Genomic DNA, 17,995 nt, shown 5'->3' on the forward strand with positions numbered 1-17,995 from the left:
ACTGCTTGAAGCCTGAGCCCCCCCATGAAGCCCATCCCAGTCAGTCCCCTCCCGGTTGACTCACTCTGGCTCGGTGGGGACGTCTCGGACCTGACCAGCTGCGCCCCCATGCACGGAGAGAGGGAAGGGGAGCTCCTCAGCCGAAGAGACGGGTGGTTCCAATGCTCAGCTATGAGCCTTCCTCCGTCCTAGGCTGGGAAGCCGGACATCTGAGCAGGGCATGTGAGCCCCCTCGTGCCCAGAGTGCAGGAAAGTAGCAGAATCAAGGTGCTGAATCCAAATCCCCAGGCAGCAGCCAGCTTCCAGTTCTGTCTTCTCCGAGCCAGGGGGTGGGGAAACGATTGAAAAATGAAGAACATTCTCAGCCCCCAAAACTTTGTGATCCTGGGGAATTCCCAGGCAAAACTGGCACCGACTGAAGGCAATTTGCAGGCCACAAAACTTCATGAGCGATGAAAATTACCAGGCAAAGAATTTGTTAGGTGAAAAAATTCCCACTGGGGCAAATCGCTGGATTAAGTGAGGCAACTGACAGCTAAAAGGGGGGTATATTTTGGTTTGGTTTGTTCACTAAGGAAATTCACAAAAAACTCGCTGGATAAAGGAAAGGCGCACCTGAAAACTCAGTAAACCAGGGAAATTCTCACCCCAGAAAACTTTGTGAACGAAATAAATCTGCACCCCAGAACTGGGGTAATTTTCAGCCCACAAAACCCTGTGAACTAAGAAAGCCTGAAACGTGCATAAACTGGGGAAATTCTGAGCCCCTAAAACCTTTGTGAACTAAGGAAACTCTCAAGCCAAACCCAGTGTAAATTAGGATAAGTCTCAGCCCACAAAATTCTGTGAACTAAGGACATTTCCAGCTTCAAACCTTTGTCAATCAGAGCCATTCTCAGCCCCCAAAAGGTTGCGAACTATGGAAATTCACAGCCTCAAACCTGTGTAAACAAGGGTCATTCTCAGCCCAATTTTTTTTGTGAATTAAGGACATTTTCAGCCCAAAAACCTTTGTGAATTAAGGGTATTTTCAGCCTCAGACCTGTGCAAACCAGGGTAATTCTCAGCCCCAAAAAACTTTGTGAAGGAAGGAAATTTTCAGCCTCAGACCTGTGTAAACCAAGGGAATTCTCAGCCCGGAAAACTTTGTGAGCGAAGGAAAATCTCAGCCAGGAAAGCTTCATGAAATCAGGAAATTCAGAGTCCAAAACCTGTGTAAACAAGGGTCATTCTCAGCCCAAGAAACTTTGTTTGCTGAGGAATTTTTCAGCCCCAAACTAGGGAAATTCCCCACTCAAAAACTCCATGTGCTACAGAAAGGCCCAGCCCCCCACATTTGCGAATGCCACCGAAGCTCGTCTTTCATGGCAGCTGAGAACCCCAAACTCTCCCAGAGAAGGGGAACAACCCCTCACCACAAGCCCTATTGCGGGGGCCCCCATGGGGCACAGAAGCACTGGCCGTTAACCCTTTAAAGCCCTGTGTCTTTGCAGGTCAGTTTGTTTGTCCCTTTAGAACAAGTCCGGCTGGAAGTGTCTGGGATGGAAAGTGACGGAAAATGGCCGTAGAAAGAAATGCATATTTTTTTTTGTCGTTTTTCTTTTTTTCTTTTTTCACATTTCCCTCACAGTGCTGGGGTTCTCGATAAGATTTGTTTCTTTGTTTTTTCTCTTCGTCTCTCCCGGAAAGGAGAAGGTCTCTCTCGCGCGCTCTCCCTCTCTGTCCGAGCCTCCTCTCCTTCCACTGCGTCCGCCGAACACGCTAGATCTTAAACAAGAGAGTCACAAAGGCAGACGACAGCAAGCCCAGGAACAAGGGGGACTCCATCCCGGTCACTGCTATGTTTTCCAGAGAACCGGGTCCTGGCAAGAGAAGAAAGAGGATTTCAAAGCCAGGGACTAGACTTTCAAGGGACTGCGGGCACCACGGGTGATTTTCAGAAGCATTTAAAGTACCTCACTGGCCTTCAGCATTTTAGAGAAGGTTGGTTTGGATTGCTGGGGGGGGCTGGGAGCCAGGACTCCTGGGTTCTATCCCTGGTCTGGGAGGGGAGTGGGGTCTATGGGTTGGAGCAGAGGGGTGCTTGGAGCCAGGACATTCTATCTAAATGTTACTATACCCCTTTGGGGGTTTGTGGCTGGGCCAGTCTTCAAAGACAGGGGGCGGGGCCAGCTGTGAATTATGGGCGGGGCTGTTGGGAACGGTGGGCAGGGCCGGTGGTGAAGGAGAGTGGGCGGTTCTGAGGGGAATGGTGGGCGGGGCCAGCGGTGAATGACAGAGGGTGGGGCAGTGGGCGGGACGAGCCGTTGCACGGGGCGGGGAATCGTACGTATCAGCCGCAGGCTTGCGTTGGAGACTCCCAGCTTGTTGGAGGCCAGGCAGCTGTAGTTCCCATAATGCCGAGCGGTGACGTTGTCGATGAGCAGCATGGAGCGTGTGCGCTCGTTCTGGATCTGCAGCCCCTCGAGGCCCCCAAAGAGTCTGCAAAGATGGGGGAGCATTACAAGATCTCACAGTTTCACACCTGGTAGGGAGTTTATCAGCAAACCAGCATGAAACACGACAAACTACAGAACTGGCTGGGTTAGTAGGGGGCTGTGGGTCGGGAATGAGGGTCACCAGCAGATCTGGGGGAACGCAGGGCTGGGCTAGCAGGGGGAAGTGGGTCAGGAGTGAGGGGAAACTGACAACCGACCTGATAAAGTAACAACCCACCAAACAACCATCCCAACAACTGACCCAACACACCAACAATCAGCCCAAGAACCAACCTAACCAACCAACAAACAATAGACCCAGCAACCAACCCAAACTGCCAACAACCGATGCACCAAACAAAACCAGGAAGCCCCCAGCAACCCAATAGACCAACCAACCATTAAACCAGCAACCACCAAGAACCCTGATATCAAAGAGCCAACTAACCAATCGACAAGAAACTCAGCTGTCAAACAACAATTGTAGCCTACAAACCAACAATCAACCCACCTGCCAACGAGCAATCTGAATAAACCAACAATCAACCGACCCAACACACCAACCATCAACCCAATAACCACACCAACAACCAACTCAACAAACCACCAATTCACTAACCCAACAACCAACCCAACGCACCAACAACCAACTCAACAAACCACCAATTCACTAACCCAACAACCAACCCAACGCACCAACAACCAACTCAACAAACCACCAATTCACTAACCCAACAACCAACCCAGCACACCAACAACCAACTCAACAAACCATCTGTGATAAATGAAGGGGGGTGGGTAGCTCCTTTGATGGACACCCACCCAGCCAGTTAGCTGTAAAATCCCTCTTGGTAGCTGTTCTCAACTTGCTTTACCTGTAAAGGGTTAAAAAGTCCCCGAGGTCAAGAAAGCAAGTGGGCACCTGGCCAAAAGAGCTAATGGGAGGGCGAGAACTTTTTTTAAAATGGGGAAAGAAACTTTCCCTTTGTCTGTTGTTCTCTGAGCTGCAGGGACAGGGAGCAGCCCTGCGAGAGGCAGGAACGCTGCCTGAGGTGTGAACCAAGTCTGAAAAATTATTTCCCATACCTGGAAGGAATCACTGGGACAGGGAATGTTTAAAGAGACGTGATCAGGTTTATTTCTTTATTTTGGCTCCTGGACTCCTCTGTGCTAAACCCCAGATGCTTTTATTTGCTTGTAACCTTTAAGCTGAACCGAGTTCTGACTGCGGAAGACAGGGATTTCTTTCGACAGATGATGTGCTTGGAAGCGGAGGACAAAAGAGGAGCGAAGCCCTTGGAGGCGATGTCAAAGCTGAAGCGCTTAGAGCTGGAAAGGGCTAAGCTGGGTCCACCAGGTACAGTCCTTCTCCGGGTCCCGCTCCCCATTCCAAGAAATCCCCCACATACGAGGCAGGTGATGATACAGAGGCCTTAGAAAATTTCGAACGGGGTCCAACGCCCCTCCAGACCAGTGTACGGTGGAGCTGAGGCTGCAGCTCAGTGGACCCTCAGCAGAGGTGGCAGCTGAAATGCCCAGAGAACACATGGACGAGTACCAACTTTTTACACGAAAGGCCAGAATCAGAATGGGGCTAACACCCGAGCAGGCCCGTCGGCAGTTCAGGGCCTTAAGGTGGAAACCAGACGTGGCATTTTCCCAACACACCCACCACACTGTGAAACATTGGGGTGCCTGGCTATCAGGAGCAAGTGTTAAATCTCAGGAAGATCGATCTCTCCCAATGCAAATGGAGCAGTTCTTAGAGCGTGTTCCTGAGGAAATAGAAAGGTGCACCCTAGATGGGAAGCCCAAAACTGTAATCGAGGTGGGGCAGATTGTAACCAAATGGGTGGAGGTGGCAGAGAAGAAGAAGGCCAGTAGCAGTTGGCAGGGATACCACAAGGGGCAACCCAAGACGACACCCCACCATCGAAGTCAGCCCAAGGCCCCACCTCGCAAGGAGGAGCCCTCCACACAGCCAGGGAGACCCCAGCTGCCTTCTCGCCCTACCACCCCACTCTCCAACCACTCACCTTGTCCCAGCCCACAGACAGCTGGGTGGTGCTTTAAATGTAATGAGCTGGGGCATGGGAAGGCCAACTGCCCCAAGAGCACCAGCCGACTGCAACTCATCACCCCAGAGTCTCACCAAGAGCCTTCAGGCCCAGATGTCTTGCAAACACCTCCAGAGCAAAGGGACACTGTGAGTGTGGGTGGGAGGAAGATTACTGCGAGGCGAGACACTCAGCATGCACCAATCCCTGGTGGACCCCAAATTCATTGACCCAGAGGCCCATGTGATGGTGCAACCCTCTAAGGCCAACTCTTTTAACTTGTCTACAGCCAGGTTGCCTGTCCAGTACAAGGGCTGGTCAGGGATATGGACTTTTGCCGTCTATGACGATTATCCCATTCCCATGCTGCTGGGAGAAGACTTAGCCAACCATGTGAGGGTAACAAAACGGGTGGGGATGGTCACCCGCAGCCAGGCTAAACAGGCCTCCACACCTAACCCCATTCCTGAGCCTCCTACAGGGACCCAGCCAGAACCCGCCAGCACCAGAGTCAGGGGAGCCAGCACCAAAGGGGGCCACAGAGGCCGCCCCTGCAGCCGCAGCTAAACCGGCGCGAGAGGCTCAACCGGAGCCCGAACCGCCCTCTAGCGCACCCGCGGCGAGCGGGTCACAGCCGACGAGACACCCCCATCCCTGCATCGCTTCCATGAGACCAAGCCCAAAATCCATTTTTTTGCACTGATCACGTCTTTTTTGCCAAGCCAAGGTCCGAGAGAAGCTGGAACCGTGGGAGCTCAATACAAGCCCGGAGTGGCCGGTATTAACGGTTAGAACCCTTGCGGGCCCCACTTCCTGCCCTCGAAGTGCCAGAGTGGGGAATCAGCCTGACACCATCAATTAACTAACTCAACAACGAACCCCGCAAACCAGCAACCAGCCAACAACCGACTAACGACACAAACCACCCGTCAACCAGCCCAACGACCAACCCTACAAAGCAACAGACCCAACAAATTAACACCAATAATCAACCCTTCAACCGACTCCACAAACCATCCATCACCCAGCGTAGCAACAATCATCCAACAACCAACACAAACCCCCAGCAACGACAGAGAGCCCCGGAAAGGGGATTAAATCTGTCCTGGAGGAGACCGTCACAGCTCAGATCTCACTGGGAGGGGAAATGTGACATCCAGTCTACCACAGATCACATGACACTGCATGGCCAATGAGAGGTCAGAGGGTCGCTGATTGGACGTCAGTCACTCCAGGGCAGGGCAAAGGGGCCCGTTCCTGGAGGGGGCGGGTGGGGCCGGTTAGGAGGGTCACTCACTGCTTGTCATCCTTGAACCACTCAAATTCGGCAGGTGGCACGGCCATGGCCTCACATCTCAGCAGTGCCGGCTTCCCCATGGTGGGATAGGCGTCCTTCACGTCCTTGATGGTGGGAGGATCTGAGAGGAGAAAGCAAAGGAAAAAAGGAGAGGAGTTGGCGCCCCCTAGAGGGGAAAGGCCCCATATTCCATTGCCTGCCCCGCTGAGCCAGCCAGTCCCTGCCCTGAGGCTGGATGGGAGCCGGCGCCCCCTAGAGTGGGAAGCCCAAAGGTTGACTCACAGTTGACTGTGATCAGGACCCTCTTGCTGTCGGCCACAGAGACTCCGTTGGCCGTGACACACTCATACTCCCCGGCCTGCTGTCTGTTGATCTCGGTGATTTCCAGATATTCCCCTTCACTGGTGAACCCGTCTGTGTGTGGGGAGGAGGTGTGGAGCGGGGGGGAGACAGACACAAACACAGACTTACACACGAGAGAAAAGACACACAACAACACAACAGTTACAAACACCTCCTGAGGTACGGCCACCGCCTGCCAGGGCTGGGCCAGCAGGAGGCTGCGGGTCGGGAGTGAGGGGCACCGGCCAAGCTGCAGGGTGTTGGGGTGCCCAGGGGGCTGCGGGTCGGGAGTGAGGGGCAGCAGGTCAGGCTCCTGTCTGATTCCTCCATGACAGCTCCAGCCCCTCCAGCCCCCAACTCTACCCAGATCCCCCTTTTCCTCAGCCCGACCAACCTCCCTCCCCCCATATCCCGGCAAATCCCCCCCAATATCCCCCTACCTTGATCCACCCCCCAACTGTCCCTTCCCCAAATCATTCCCTGCCTCCTCCTCCTTCCCTCCCACTCTCGCCTTCCCCCCCCATCTGCAAATCGCCCCCTCCCCGGCCCGCTCCCTCTTACCTCTCAGCTGTCTCCAGGTCACGGTGGGCTCCGGTTTGCCCGTGGCCACGCACAGCAAATTCACGTCGCTCCCTTCGTTCACCGTCACGGCCGAGGAGATGTTCGTGATCCGAGCTGGCACTGTGGGCGGGGGGGCGGAGAGCAGCGTCAGCCTCTGTCCCCCGAGGGGCGCCCTCCCCTCTGAGCCCCCCATGCCTGGTGCTAGGGGTTGACCAAGTGGGGTTGGTACCCAGACGCCCCACCTCAGAGGTGGCCACATCTCAGAGCCAGGCGAGGAGTCCCCATATAACCAGCCCCCACATCCCACCCCAGAGGTGGCTGCATCCCAGAGGCAGGCGAGGGGTCCCCGTATAACCAGCCCCCACACCCCACCCCAGAGGTGGCTGCATCCCAGGGCTGGGTGAGGGGTCCCCGTATAACAAACCCCCCACGCCCCACCCCAGAGGTGGCTGCATCCCAGGGCTGGGTGAGGGGTCCCCGTATAACAAACCCCCCACGCCCCACCCCAGAGGTGGCCGCATCTCAGTGGCAGGCAGCGCACGGGGTGTTAACATTGGACTCACCCTCCCCCCCCCGTGGGACAATTTGGTGGAAAAGCCAAAAAAAGCCACCCCTTGACGCGAGTCTCCCCCAGCCCCGCTAACAAGGCCCATTGTGCGAGCTGATTGGCCGAACGACGAGAGCCGCAGCCAATCAGGGCAAAGCGGCGAACAGCTGCAGCAGGGACCCCACAATTGTCCCCCCGGAGCCAATCAGGGCCCATTGTCCCCACTTCCTGGTGCCGCGGACACCCGGGGGGGGCGGCTGAGACGGCAAAATCTCCTCGGTTCCTGGCTCCAATCACGCGCCCCGTGCCGGCCCCGTGGCCCGGGCCTGACATGCGGCCACCTCTGGGGCTGGGTATCCAGGGCCCCCCGGCCCGGGCCTGACATGCGGCCACCTCTGGGGCTGGGTATCCAGGGCCCCCTGGCCTGGGCCTGACATGCGGCCACCTCTGGGGCGCGGCATGGGGGGCTGGGTATCCAGGGCCCCCCGGGCCCGACATGCAGCCACCTCTGGGGCAGGGCACGGGGGGAACTAAAATCACAAACTTAGCCCCAAGTCACAGGGCCCTGGGCAGGGCGTGGGGGGGATTCGGGGGGGTCGCAGGCACTAGGGATGGACACACACATGGGTCCAGCACAAGCCCTACAGCAGGAGACAGCCCCGCCCCTGCTGCCCCCCCCAACTGGCCATAGATCTCTGTGCAGCCCCTCCTCATGGCCCAGCCCCCCAGCTCCCATCCCCCACCACATGCACCTGCCCCCTCCCCCAGCCCCCAATCCCCCCTCCCCTCTCAGCCATGCATGCCTGCACTGACTCCCCCCGAACCCCCTGCATGATGACCCAGCCCCCTCCCTGTCCTCTGCCCCCACTGGTCTTTGCTCCTCCATCTCTGCCCATCCCCCCACCCCAGTCACTGCCCATCCCCTCACCCCCCCCCATGCCAGTCCCCCCCTCGGGCCTAGCCCCCCACCCAATCGCTGCCCAGCCCCCTACGCCTCTCTGCCCCAGCCCAGCCCCACATCCTCAACCCACCAGCCCAGCCCCCAGGGCCCTCCCCCTCCTCGCCCTGTCCCTGCCTATCCCCCCCTCGGGCCCAGCCCTCCCCCGGCCCCTACCGTGCACGATGAGGTAGACCTGGGCCGTGTGGGGCCTGGCCTGGGTCTGGAAGGAGCAGGTGTACAGCCCCTCGTCCCACACGTCCACCTGGGCCACGAGGATGCTGAACTCGGCCGGGCTGTTGGTGAGGAGCCGGACCCGCGGGTCGATGGACCACTTGTCGTTCCCCGCAAACAGGATGTTGGAGCGGTTGAGCCAGGCCACCCGGGTCACCTGCTCGTCGATGTAACAGCTGGGGGCAGAGACAAGGGGGCTGCGGGTCAGGAGTGAGGGGCGCCGGGGAGCCCGGGGCTGGGCTGGCAGGGGGCTGCGGGTCGGGAGTGAGGGGCGCCGGGGAGCCCGGGGCTGGGCTGGCAGGGGGCTGCGGGTCGGGAGTGAGGGGCGCCGGGGAGCCCGGGGCTGGGCTGGCAGGGGGCTGCGGGTCGGGAGTGAGGGGCGCCGGGGAGCCCGGGGCTGGGCTGGCAGGGGGCTGCGGGTCGGGAGTGAGGGGCGCCAGGGAGCCCGGGGCTGGGCTGGCAGGGGGCTGCGGGTCGGGAGTGAGGGGCGCCGGGGAGCCCGGGGCTGGGCTGGCAGGGGGCTGCGGGTCGGGAGTGAGGGGCGCCGGGGAGCCCGGGGCTGGGCTGGCAGAGGGCTGCGGGTTGGGAGTGAGGGGCGCCGGGGAGCCCGGGGCTGGGCTGGCAGGGGGCTGCGGGTCGGGAGTGAGAGGCGCCGGGGAGCCCGGGGCTGGGCTGGCAGGGGGCTGCGGGTCGGGAGTGAGGGGCACTGGCAGAGCTGGGCTAGCAGGGGCTGCGGGTCGGGAGTGAGGGGCACCGGCAGGGCTGGGGGGTCGCCCAGGCCAGCACTTTCCCCCTCCAGTCTTTGCCCTCCTGCTGTCCCATGCACCCTGGTTCCCGGCCCAAAGGCCGTTTCCATTCTACCTCCTGGAAACCTCCCCTGTGGTGGCTGGAGGAGCCGGTGTCCAGCTTTGCCTCTCAGCTCTGTACGGTGCGGCTGTGAACCAGCTCCCCCCAGAGGTGGCTGCATCTCAGCACCAGCTGGATAAAGAACCTTGAAAGAGTCACGGGAGCCGGGAGCCAGGACTCCTGGGTTCTCTTCCCAGCTCCCGAGCAGTTGTGTCCCCAGACCCAAGGAAGGCGAGATGTCGGAGCTTCTACAGCTCATTTTATCCCCCTGCCCCACACCCCGAAAACACGTGATCGGCTCCCAGACCTGGGACAGAGGGATCAGCAAAGCTTGGAAAGAAACAGCAGCCTGTCAATTGAATCCCTACGTGGGCATGTCCCAAAACCGGGCCTGCTCTGCCGGTGCCCCTCACTCCCGCCCCGCAGCCCCTGCTAGCCCAGCCCTGCCCCCCGCAGCCCTGCCGGTGCCCCTCACTCCCGACCCGCAGCCCCTGCTAGCCCAGCCCTGCCCCCCGCAGCCCTGCCGGTGCCCCTCACTCCCGACCCGCAGCCCCTGCTAGCCCAGCCCTGCCCCCCGCAGCCCTGCCGGTGCCCCTCACTCCCGACCCGCAGCCCCTGCTAGCCCAGCCCTGCCCCCCCAGCTCTGCCGGTGCCCCTCACTCCCGACCCGCAGCCCCTGCTAGCCCAGCCCTGCCCCCCCAGCTCTGCCGGTGCCCCTCACTCCCGACCCGCAGCCCCTGCTAGCCCAGCCCTGCCCCCCCAGCCCTGCCGGTGCCCCTCACTCCCGACCCGCAGCCCCTGCTAGCCCAGCCCTGCCCCCCCAGCCCTGCCGGTGCCCCTCACTCCCGACCCGCAGCCCCTGCTAGCCCAGCCCTGCCCCCCCAGCTCTGCCGGTGCCCCTCACTCCCGACCCGCAGCCCCTGCTAGCCCAGCCCTGCCCCCCCAGCTCTGCCGGTGCCCCTCACTCCCGACCCGCAGCCCCTGCTAGCCCAGCCCTGCCCCCCGCAGCCCTGCCGGTGCCCCTCACTCCCAACCCGCAGCCCCTGCCATTCCTGCTCACTCCTGCCTGTGAGTCCCCCGATCAGCAGAGTGGGATTGAATGGGGGGGGGGGGCTGTTTTCTCTCTGTTAATGCCACAGTCACTGAATAATTCCAGGTGTCAGGAGCTCCAGGCACCAGCACCCGGCAGCTGCAGGACGCGGATGGATCAGCGCTCGGCGGAGCGGGCTGGGGGCTCTCCCCTGGCAGGCAGGGCTGGCCCCATGCCCCAGGCGGCACTAGGGGGCAGGGTGGGGGGTCTTGTTCCAAGATCTGTACGGGGCAGGCGAGGGAGGGGGTCGGGGAGCGCCCCCGGCTGGGTGGGTGAGGCACCCAGCCTGCCTGTGACTGGCTCAGTGTCGGTCGGGGTGGGGAAGTCACAGACGATGTTAGGGGCCTGGAAGCCAGCCTGGCGGGGTGGAGAGGGGGGCAGGGGTTTTGAGAAGAAGATATGGGGTAGGAGGGCCCTGCGGGGGGCCTGTGTGGGCTCCCCCTTTCCCTTCAGCACCCACCGCACAGCCCCACTCCCAGTCGGCCCCCAACCCACTTACCCCCAGTGTCTAGGTCAGCCCAGCCCCATCACCCCCGGGCAGAGCCGCTGGAGGGCTGCGGCGCGGGGCGGGGGAAGCCGGATCTAGGTCAGGCTGAGCATGACTCAGGCTGGCTGGTGCATTGCAGGAGGGAGCGGGGGAGAGAGAGAGACAAGGTGGTGTGGGGCTAGAGAGAGAGATAGAGAGATAGAGGGGGAGGATGGAGATAGATAGATAGATGGGGTGGATGGGGATAGATGGATAGATAGAAGGGGTGTATGGGGGGATAGATGGATAGATAGAAGGGGTAGATAGACAGATAGATAGATAGTGGGGGGAGTATGGGGGGATAGATGGATAGATAGATAGAGGGGGTGTGTGGGGATAGATAGATAGATAGTGGGAGGTGTATGGGGGGATAGATAGACAGAGGGGGTGGATGGGGATAGATCGATAGATCACAACTTTTCACATCCCCTACTGATGCCCAGAAGGGGACACCCACCCACCACCCGGCTTTGTTATCGTCGGGTCTCTCGTCCCAACACTGCCGCGCTCAGCTCTTACGGTCGAGTCTCCCCAGTGTGGTTTGTCCCTGTGGGGTCTCTTGGCCATTATCGTTAGGGTCTCTCAAGCACAATTGATCACCACCGGGTCTCTCATCAGAACCCTAATGTGGCTCACGCCTGTTATTGTCGGGTGCTGGCAAACACCAAGCAACGCAGGGATGTGGTGAGACGTGGGGTGAGTGGCATTGGGGGGGGCCCTGCTGCAGGGAGCGGGGTGGGGCCCCTCCAGCAGGGGTCAGCAGGGACAGAGACACCCAGCCACACCCTCCCAGCGTGGGGGCCGCTCTGGCAGGGTCTCACCTTAGCGTGGCGTTGTCCCCTTGACACACAGTGTAGTTGTCGGCCGGCTGGTTATACTCCAGGCTCTGCACCAGCAGCCCTGAGGGCAGAAAGAGAGAATGGGTAAGACAATGCAGGGGGGCGGCTTGCCCAGGGCTGAGATGGAGCCACCTCTGGGGTGGGGCAACTGGGTAACAGCCGCACATCACAACACACGGGGCTGGTTCACCTGGTGCTGACATGCAGCCACCTCTGGGGTGGGGACACAGCGGCTGGTTAATTCACAATTCTGTGCGATTTCAGATGGGAAGTGAATGAAATCGCAGTTTGAGGATTTAGGGAAGCTGAACGGAATCGCCCCAGCTGGGGTTTGGCCCAGATCCACGGGTTCAAGCCCAGCCTCTTGGAGGAATTGCTAGGCTGTCCCCTAGCGCTGCCCTGGGGCATTGGGGCCAGCCATGACAGCCAGGGGAGCCCCCCCCAGCACAGCGCCCCCTAGCAGTCGTTCGCTTTGGGGACAGAGGGGATTATAACGCAGTCGCTCAACCCCCCTGGAAGGTGAATTCAGCTGAGCCCAGCAGGGGGCGCTCACAGGACTCGGCCCCCGACGCGCAGGCCGCTCTGGTCTTAGTGGGGCAGAGCTGGCGCTGGGGGATTTTAAAAGCCCCAAAGATCCTCCCCACTAAACAGCAGGAACATACAGATACCCCAGGAGTCCGGGCTCCCAGCCCCCCCGCCTCTAACCACTAGACCCCACTCCCCTCCCAGAACCGGGGAGAGAACCCAGGCGTCCGAGTTCTGATCCCAGCCCCGGGGCTGTTTGTTCCATCGCCCAGCACCTGTCTGGCTCTGTCAGGGGGATTTCGGTGATGGATCCTCCTCTCCCGCCTCCCCGGGACACGGAGTCAGAGGCCAAGAGCCCCTCCTGCTTGTCTCATTTCAACCCCTCCTCTTCACTGCCCCCCCACCATGTAACAACCACAGGGGAGCCCAGGGCTTGGATCACGGGGGGCTGTGGGCCAGGAGTGGGGGGCACCGGCAGGGCGGGAGGGGCAGTGCGGGAATCATGGGGGGCTGCAGGCCAGGAGTGGGAGGCACCGGCAGGGCTGGGTGGGGGGGAGCTGAGATCATGGGGGGCTGTGGGTCGGGGAACCGGGGGTCAGAGGCTCTTTTCCCTTCCCGGCTCCCCCAGGGCGATACGGACCCTCGGCCACATGTCCCCCAGGCTCAGCAGGGACGTGACTCCAGTGGCGGGGGGGGCTGGGCCCATGGGGTGAACCGGCTATTGCCCCGGGTAGAAGGGGGGTCCGGGGGGTGGGGTGAGACACCCCTGGGCCGGGCTCAGAGCTGCAGCAGGGACGCAACTAACCGAAGCCGGAGAGGAGCCCCCCCCCCCAGTGACCCTCCCTGCCCCGGGGTGTGATGGGGGGCAGGGCTGGGGCAGAAGGGGGCTGCCGGTCGGGACTGAGAGGCACCGGTGGGGGGCAGGGGGAGTTGCCTGACGAAGTGGCTGGGGGATGGGACCGGACAGGCTGGGGGGGGGACAGGAGGGGGGGTCTGTCACTTTGCATTCAGAGCCCGCGACAAGGTGACAGGGGAAGACGGGCACAGACAGCGATCGATCATCGCAGCCGGCAGCCCCCCCCAGCCCTGCCAGCCCCCTGCCCCCTCCAACTCCCCCCTCCCCAGCCCTGCCCCCCGCCAACTCCCCCCTCCCCTGCCCGCCAGCCCCCTGCCCCCTCCAACTCCCCCCCCAGCCCTGCCCGCCAGCCCCCTGCCAACTCCCCCCTCCCCAGCCCTGCCCGCCAGCCCCCTGCCCCCTCCAACTCCCCCCTCCCCAGCCCTGCCCGCCAGCCCCCTGCCCCCCGCCAACTCCCCCCTCCCCAGCCCTGCCCGCCAGCCCCCTGCCCCCCTCCAACTCCCCCCCCGCCCTGCCAGCCCCCTGCCCCCTCCAACTCCCCCCTCCCCAGCCCTGCCCGCCAGCCCCCTGCCCCCCGCCAACTCCCCCCTCCCCAGCCCTGCCTGCCAGCCCCCTGCCCCCCTCCAACTCCCCCCCCAGCCCTGCCAGCCCCCTGCCCCCTCCAACTCCCCCCCAGCCCTGCCCGCCAGCCCCCTGCCCCCCTCCAACTCCCCCCCCGCCTTGCCAGCCCCCTGCCCCCTCCAACTCCCCCCCAGCCCTGCCCGCCAGCCCCCTGCCCCTCGCCAACTCCCCCCTCCCCAGCCGTGCCAGCCCCCTGCCCCCTCCAACTCCCCCCTCCCCAGCCCTGCCCGCCAGCCCCCTGCCCCCCGCCAACTCCCCCCTCCCCAGCCCTGCCTGCCAGCCCCCTGCCCCCGCCAACTCCCCCCTCCCCAGCCCTGCCCGCCAGCCCCCTGCCCCCCTCCAACTCCCCCCCCGCCCTGCCAGCCCCCTGCCCCCTCCAACTCCCCCCTCCCCAGCCCTGCCCGCCAGCCCCCTGCCCCCTCCAACTCCCCCCTCCCCAGCCCTGCCCGCCAGCCCCCTGCCCCCCGCCAACTCCCCCCTCCCCAGCCCTGCCTGCCAGCCCCCTGCCCCCCCAACCCGAGCCCTGCCAGCCCCTCTAGCTCCCTACCCCTGCCAGGCTCCTGCCCACCCCCTCCAGCCCCCAGCCCCAGCCCTGCCAGCCCCCTCCCTCCCGATCCACAGCCCCTGCTAGCCCAGCCCCCCGCACCCCGCTCTGCCCCTCACTCCTGACCCTGCAAGCCCAGCTCTTACTGGGGTATTAAAGCGGCTCCCGCTGCTTGACTAATAACACCCACGGACCCCCCCCCCCCCCCCCCGGCTCTGGCTAATTCAGGTGATTTATGGAGCCTGGCCAGGATGCACCCTGAGGTGCAGCGAGGTCTAAATGCAGGAGCGGGCAGGGGGCGGGGGGTGGGCTGGAAGCCAGGACTCCTGGGTTCTCTCCCGCCTCAGGGAGGGGGGTCCGTACAGTGATCTGAGGCAAGGCCTCGAGCTGGTAAGATAATGCAGCAAATAAAAATGGAGACCGTGTTTGTAATGATGATCCTCAGGGTGTCGTTAGGCAGCTCTGACTGTGTGTGTGTGGGGGGGTGGGGGGTGTCCCTGCTGCCCTGTGTTACATGCTGCACCCATGCCCCCGATCGCCCCCTTCCCCCCCCCGCAGGGACACACACACCCCAGGGCCCAGCCCCTCCAGCAGGGACACACACACGCGTCCCGCGGGCAGGGGAACCCCATTTAAATGCCGCCCCTCCCCTCCCCGTCTCAGTCCAGCACAGAAATGGGGTGCTCAGCTCAGCCTAGACGTGGGGGAGGCAGTTGTCCCCCTGCCTCCCTGAAACCAGCTCAGGGCCACACACTACCCCACTGTCACCCCCCAGGGAAACTGAGGCAGTGAGTGGGCCAGTAGGTTTCCCACTTCTCCTTTGGGCATTTTCAGGGGGTGAGTTCTGATGTTAGTCCGGAGTCACCCTCTGACCGCACCGGGGACAGGGCCGGATTTCGATAGCTAGCGAGAGCGGGTGTCTGCAAACAGATGGACGGGGCAGGAGAGAGAAGGTATGTATGTATTCACCCACCCCTCCCCATCCCCTCCCCCAAGCTACCTGATAGATCCTTCCCATCCCCTCGCCCCACCCCTACGCTTCTCACCTGCCTGGCTGTGTTCCCCATTTGGGGGGAAGGGGACAACGAGGCGGTCAAGACTGGGAGCCTCAGTTTCCCCTCCCATCCCTCCTCTCTCACTGGCTTTTCCCCAGTCGAGGGATTGCTCCGGGTTCTTCAGTCCCTCGCGTGCTGTGGTGGGATCCCAGCTGGGTGGGGCTGGGGAGGGGGGCGGGGAAACAATTCTGGAATTGGGTGCAAAGAACCGGGCGCGGGGGGAGGAAATTGTTGTCTGCCTCCGAAGCCGGAGGACGCTGATGGGAGCTGGCAGGGCTGCTTCCCGTCCCAGTGGCCTTTTCAAAATCAATAAGCTCTTTCTGAATCGCTTGCTCAGACGGGGTGTCATGTCGGTGTCTCAGCCTGTGTGTCTTGGCCCTGGTGACCCGCCCCCCCCGACTGGGAGATCACCATAAAACCCACAACACCGCCGTCCCCACTGCGGGCCTGCCCCCCACGTCGGGTCACGGCCTTGAGAATCAGGAGACTCCTGCCATAAATCATGACCATGCCCTCACAGCCGCGGGACTGTGCCCCCAAAATCACCAGCCCACCTTCAAACCCAACCACTGCCCTGCAAGAGTCACAGGCTTACTGTCAAAACCACGGGCTCGCCTCAGAGTCCCCCAACTGCCCCGCTAAATCGTACCAGCGTCACGGAGAGCAGGAGATGCTCCCCCAAAATAGCAAATTTCCCGTCAAAATCCGGAGATGGCTCCGAAATCCTAACGATCCCCCCGAGGCCAGAGACTGCACCCAAATCACAACGCCGGCCCTCGAAATCACAACTGCCGTCAAGACACAAGGTTTTAAACCATCATACATGTGGGGTCTTTATTTGCCTGCTGGGTTCCTCGCCCCTGGGGGAGAAAAAAAATCACATCTTCACCCTTTCCTCCCCGACCACGGGAGATGGCAACGGACAAATTTCATGAGCTCAGCTGCGCCGAAATTCACAGACTCCAGGGGGAGTCACGTCTTGAAACAACTCACCTGTATTGAGGTGTGATGAAGACATGAAGCAGACAGTTCACTACTGTACAGGATAGATAGAGGGGGTGGAGGGGATAGATAGAGAGAGAGATAGATAGATAGATAGATACAGGGGGTGTATGGATAGACAGATAGAAAGGGTGTATGGGGGGACAGATAGATAGATAGATAGATAGATAGATAGATAGATAGATAGATAGGGGTGTATGGGGGGATAGATAGAGAGATAGATAGATAGATAGATAGATAGATAGATAGAGGGGGGTGTATGGGGATAGAGGGGGGGTGTATCTGGATAGATAGATAGAGGGAGGGAGTGGAGTGGAGTGGATAGATAGACAGCTGTGTAAGGGAACGGATGGATGGACGATGCAGTGTTAATCTCTCTCTCTCTCTCTCTCTCTCTCTCTCTCTCTCTCTCTCTCTCTCTCTCTCTCTCTCTCTCTCTCTCTCTCTGTGTCTCCTTTATCTCTCTGGACCATTGTCCTCAGTTCCTTTGTTTCGATGCCGAGATCTCAGCCTCCCCACCCCCACCCGGCCCTTCCAGAGGCAGCTGGCCTGAGAACCCCGAAGCCCAAGGTGGCAGAACTCCCTTGGTGCTTATTTCTCAGTTCGCTTCCCCGTCCCCCCTCCCCATTTCTGGGGGGGGGGGTCCCATCACTACAGGGGGCAGCAAAGGGGACCTCATGGCCCTGCGGGAAAGCGCCTGCCTGGAGCTGCAATCCCAGGGACTATGAACAGTGTGTGTGTCCCTGCTGCTGGGGAGAGAACCCAGGACTCCTGGCTCCCAGCCCCCCATCTAACCACTACACCCCACTTCCCTCCCAGAGCTGGGGAGAGAACCCAGGAGTCCTGGCTCCCAACCCCCCATCTAACCACTACACCCCACTTCCCTCCCAGAGCTGGGGAGAGAACCCAGGAGTCCTGGCTCCCAGCCCCTCCCCCACTCTAACCACTATACCCCACTCCCCTTCCGGAGCTGGGGACAGAACCCCCCCGCCACCCCCAGCCCACCCAATTGAGGCTCATTTCGGGGACTGGTGGGAATGGGGAGGATTGGGGGAGGGATCCCGGCAGCGGAGAAGAGGGCGACCCTCCAGCGCACAGCCCCACGGGTTCTGAGAGAAACCACAAGAACAACGGGAACAGGGGACTTGTGGCACCTAGAGACTAACCAGTCTATCGTGGGCTACAGCTCACTTCATCGGCTGCACGCAGTGGAAAATGCAGCCCTGCCAAGTGACCCGACCATACCCAGGGTATCTGTCCTGCCCCCAGATGCCTGGCCCCTCCCCTCCCCACGGCCATCCAGTGGGGCAGGTGGGATCCCCCAGCTGTGTCCCCCCAAGAGAGATCTAGCTATTAATCCACCCTCGCTTTTTATCTAGCTGTCACCCTTTCTTTCTCTGGTCCTCCCTTCCAGATCGCTCGCCACTGTCTGTAGCCAGCCATCCTCCCTGGCCTGGCTAGCCACCCTCCCTCTGCCTTCGCTCTTCATCCATCACCTCTTCCCCCTCCTTGCACCCAGCCACCCGCTCTGTTTCTCTCTCCTTACCCCCCAGATTATGTCTCTGCCCACCGGGGACAAGGCCCGTGGACCGGCCCGTTGGGCCATGGGACTCCACAGAGGGGAAGCTGATGGACTGGT

General features: G+C 61.4%; 1 protein-coding gene across 1 annotated transcript in view; it reads right to left on the reverse strand.

The window, feature by feature from the left end:
* Positions 1 to 27: 27 nt before the first annotated feature.
* IGLON5 (IgLON family member 5) overlaps positions 28 to 17,995 on the reverse strand; it is a 34,648-nt gene continuing 16,680 nt past the window's right edge. The window contains exons 2-8 of the mRNA XM_078850473.1: positions 11,736 to 11,814; positions 8,396 to 8,628; positions 6,735 to 6,854; positions 6,114 to 6,245; positions 5,832 to 5,952; positions 2,330 to 2,481; positions 28 to 1,862 (exon numbers count right to left, since the gene is read on the reverse strand). Of these exons, the coding sequence (XP_078706599.1) occupies positions 1,762 to 1,862; positions 2,330 to 2,481; positions 5,832 to 5,952; positions 6,114 to 6,245; positions 6,735 to 6,854; positions 8,396 to 8,628; positions 11,736 to 11,814 (938 nt within the window). The 3' untranslated portion in view covers positions 28 to 1,761. The remainder of the gene's footprint in view (positions 1,863 to 2,329; positions 2,482 to 5,831; positions 5,953 to 6,113; positions 6,246 to 6,734; positions 6,855 to 8,395; positions 8,629 to 11,735; positions 11,815 to 17,995) is intronic.

This window comes from Lepidochelys kempii, chromosome 24, assembly GCF_965140285.1.
Source record: "Lepidochelys kempii isolate rLepKem1 chromosome 24, rLepKem1.hap1, whole genome shotgun sequence".
In the NCBI taxonomy this organism is placed as follows: Eukaryota; Metazoa; Chordata; order Testudines; family Cheloniidae; genus Lepidochelys; species Lepidochelys kempii.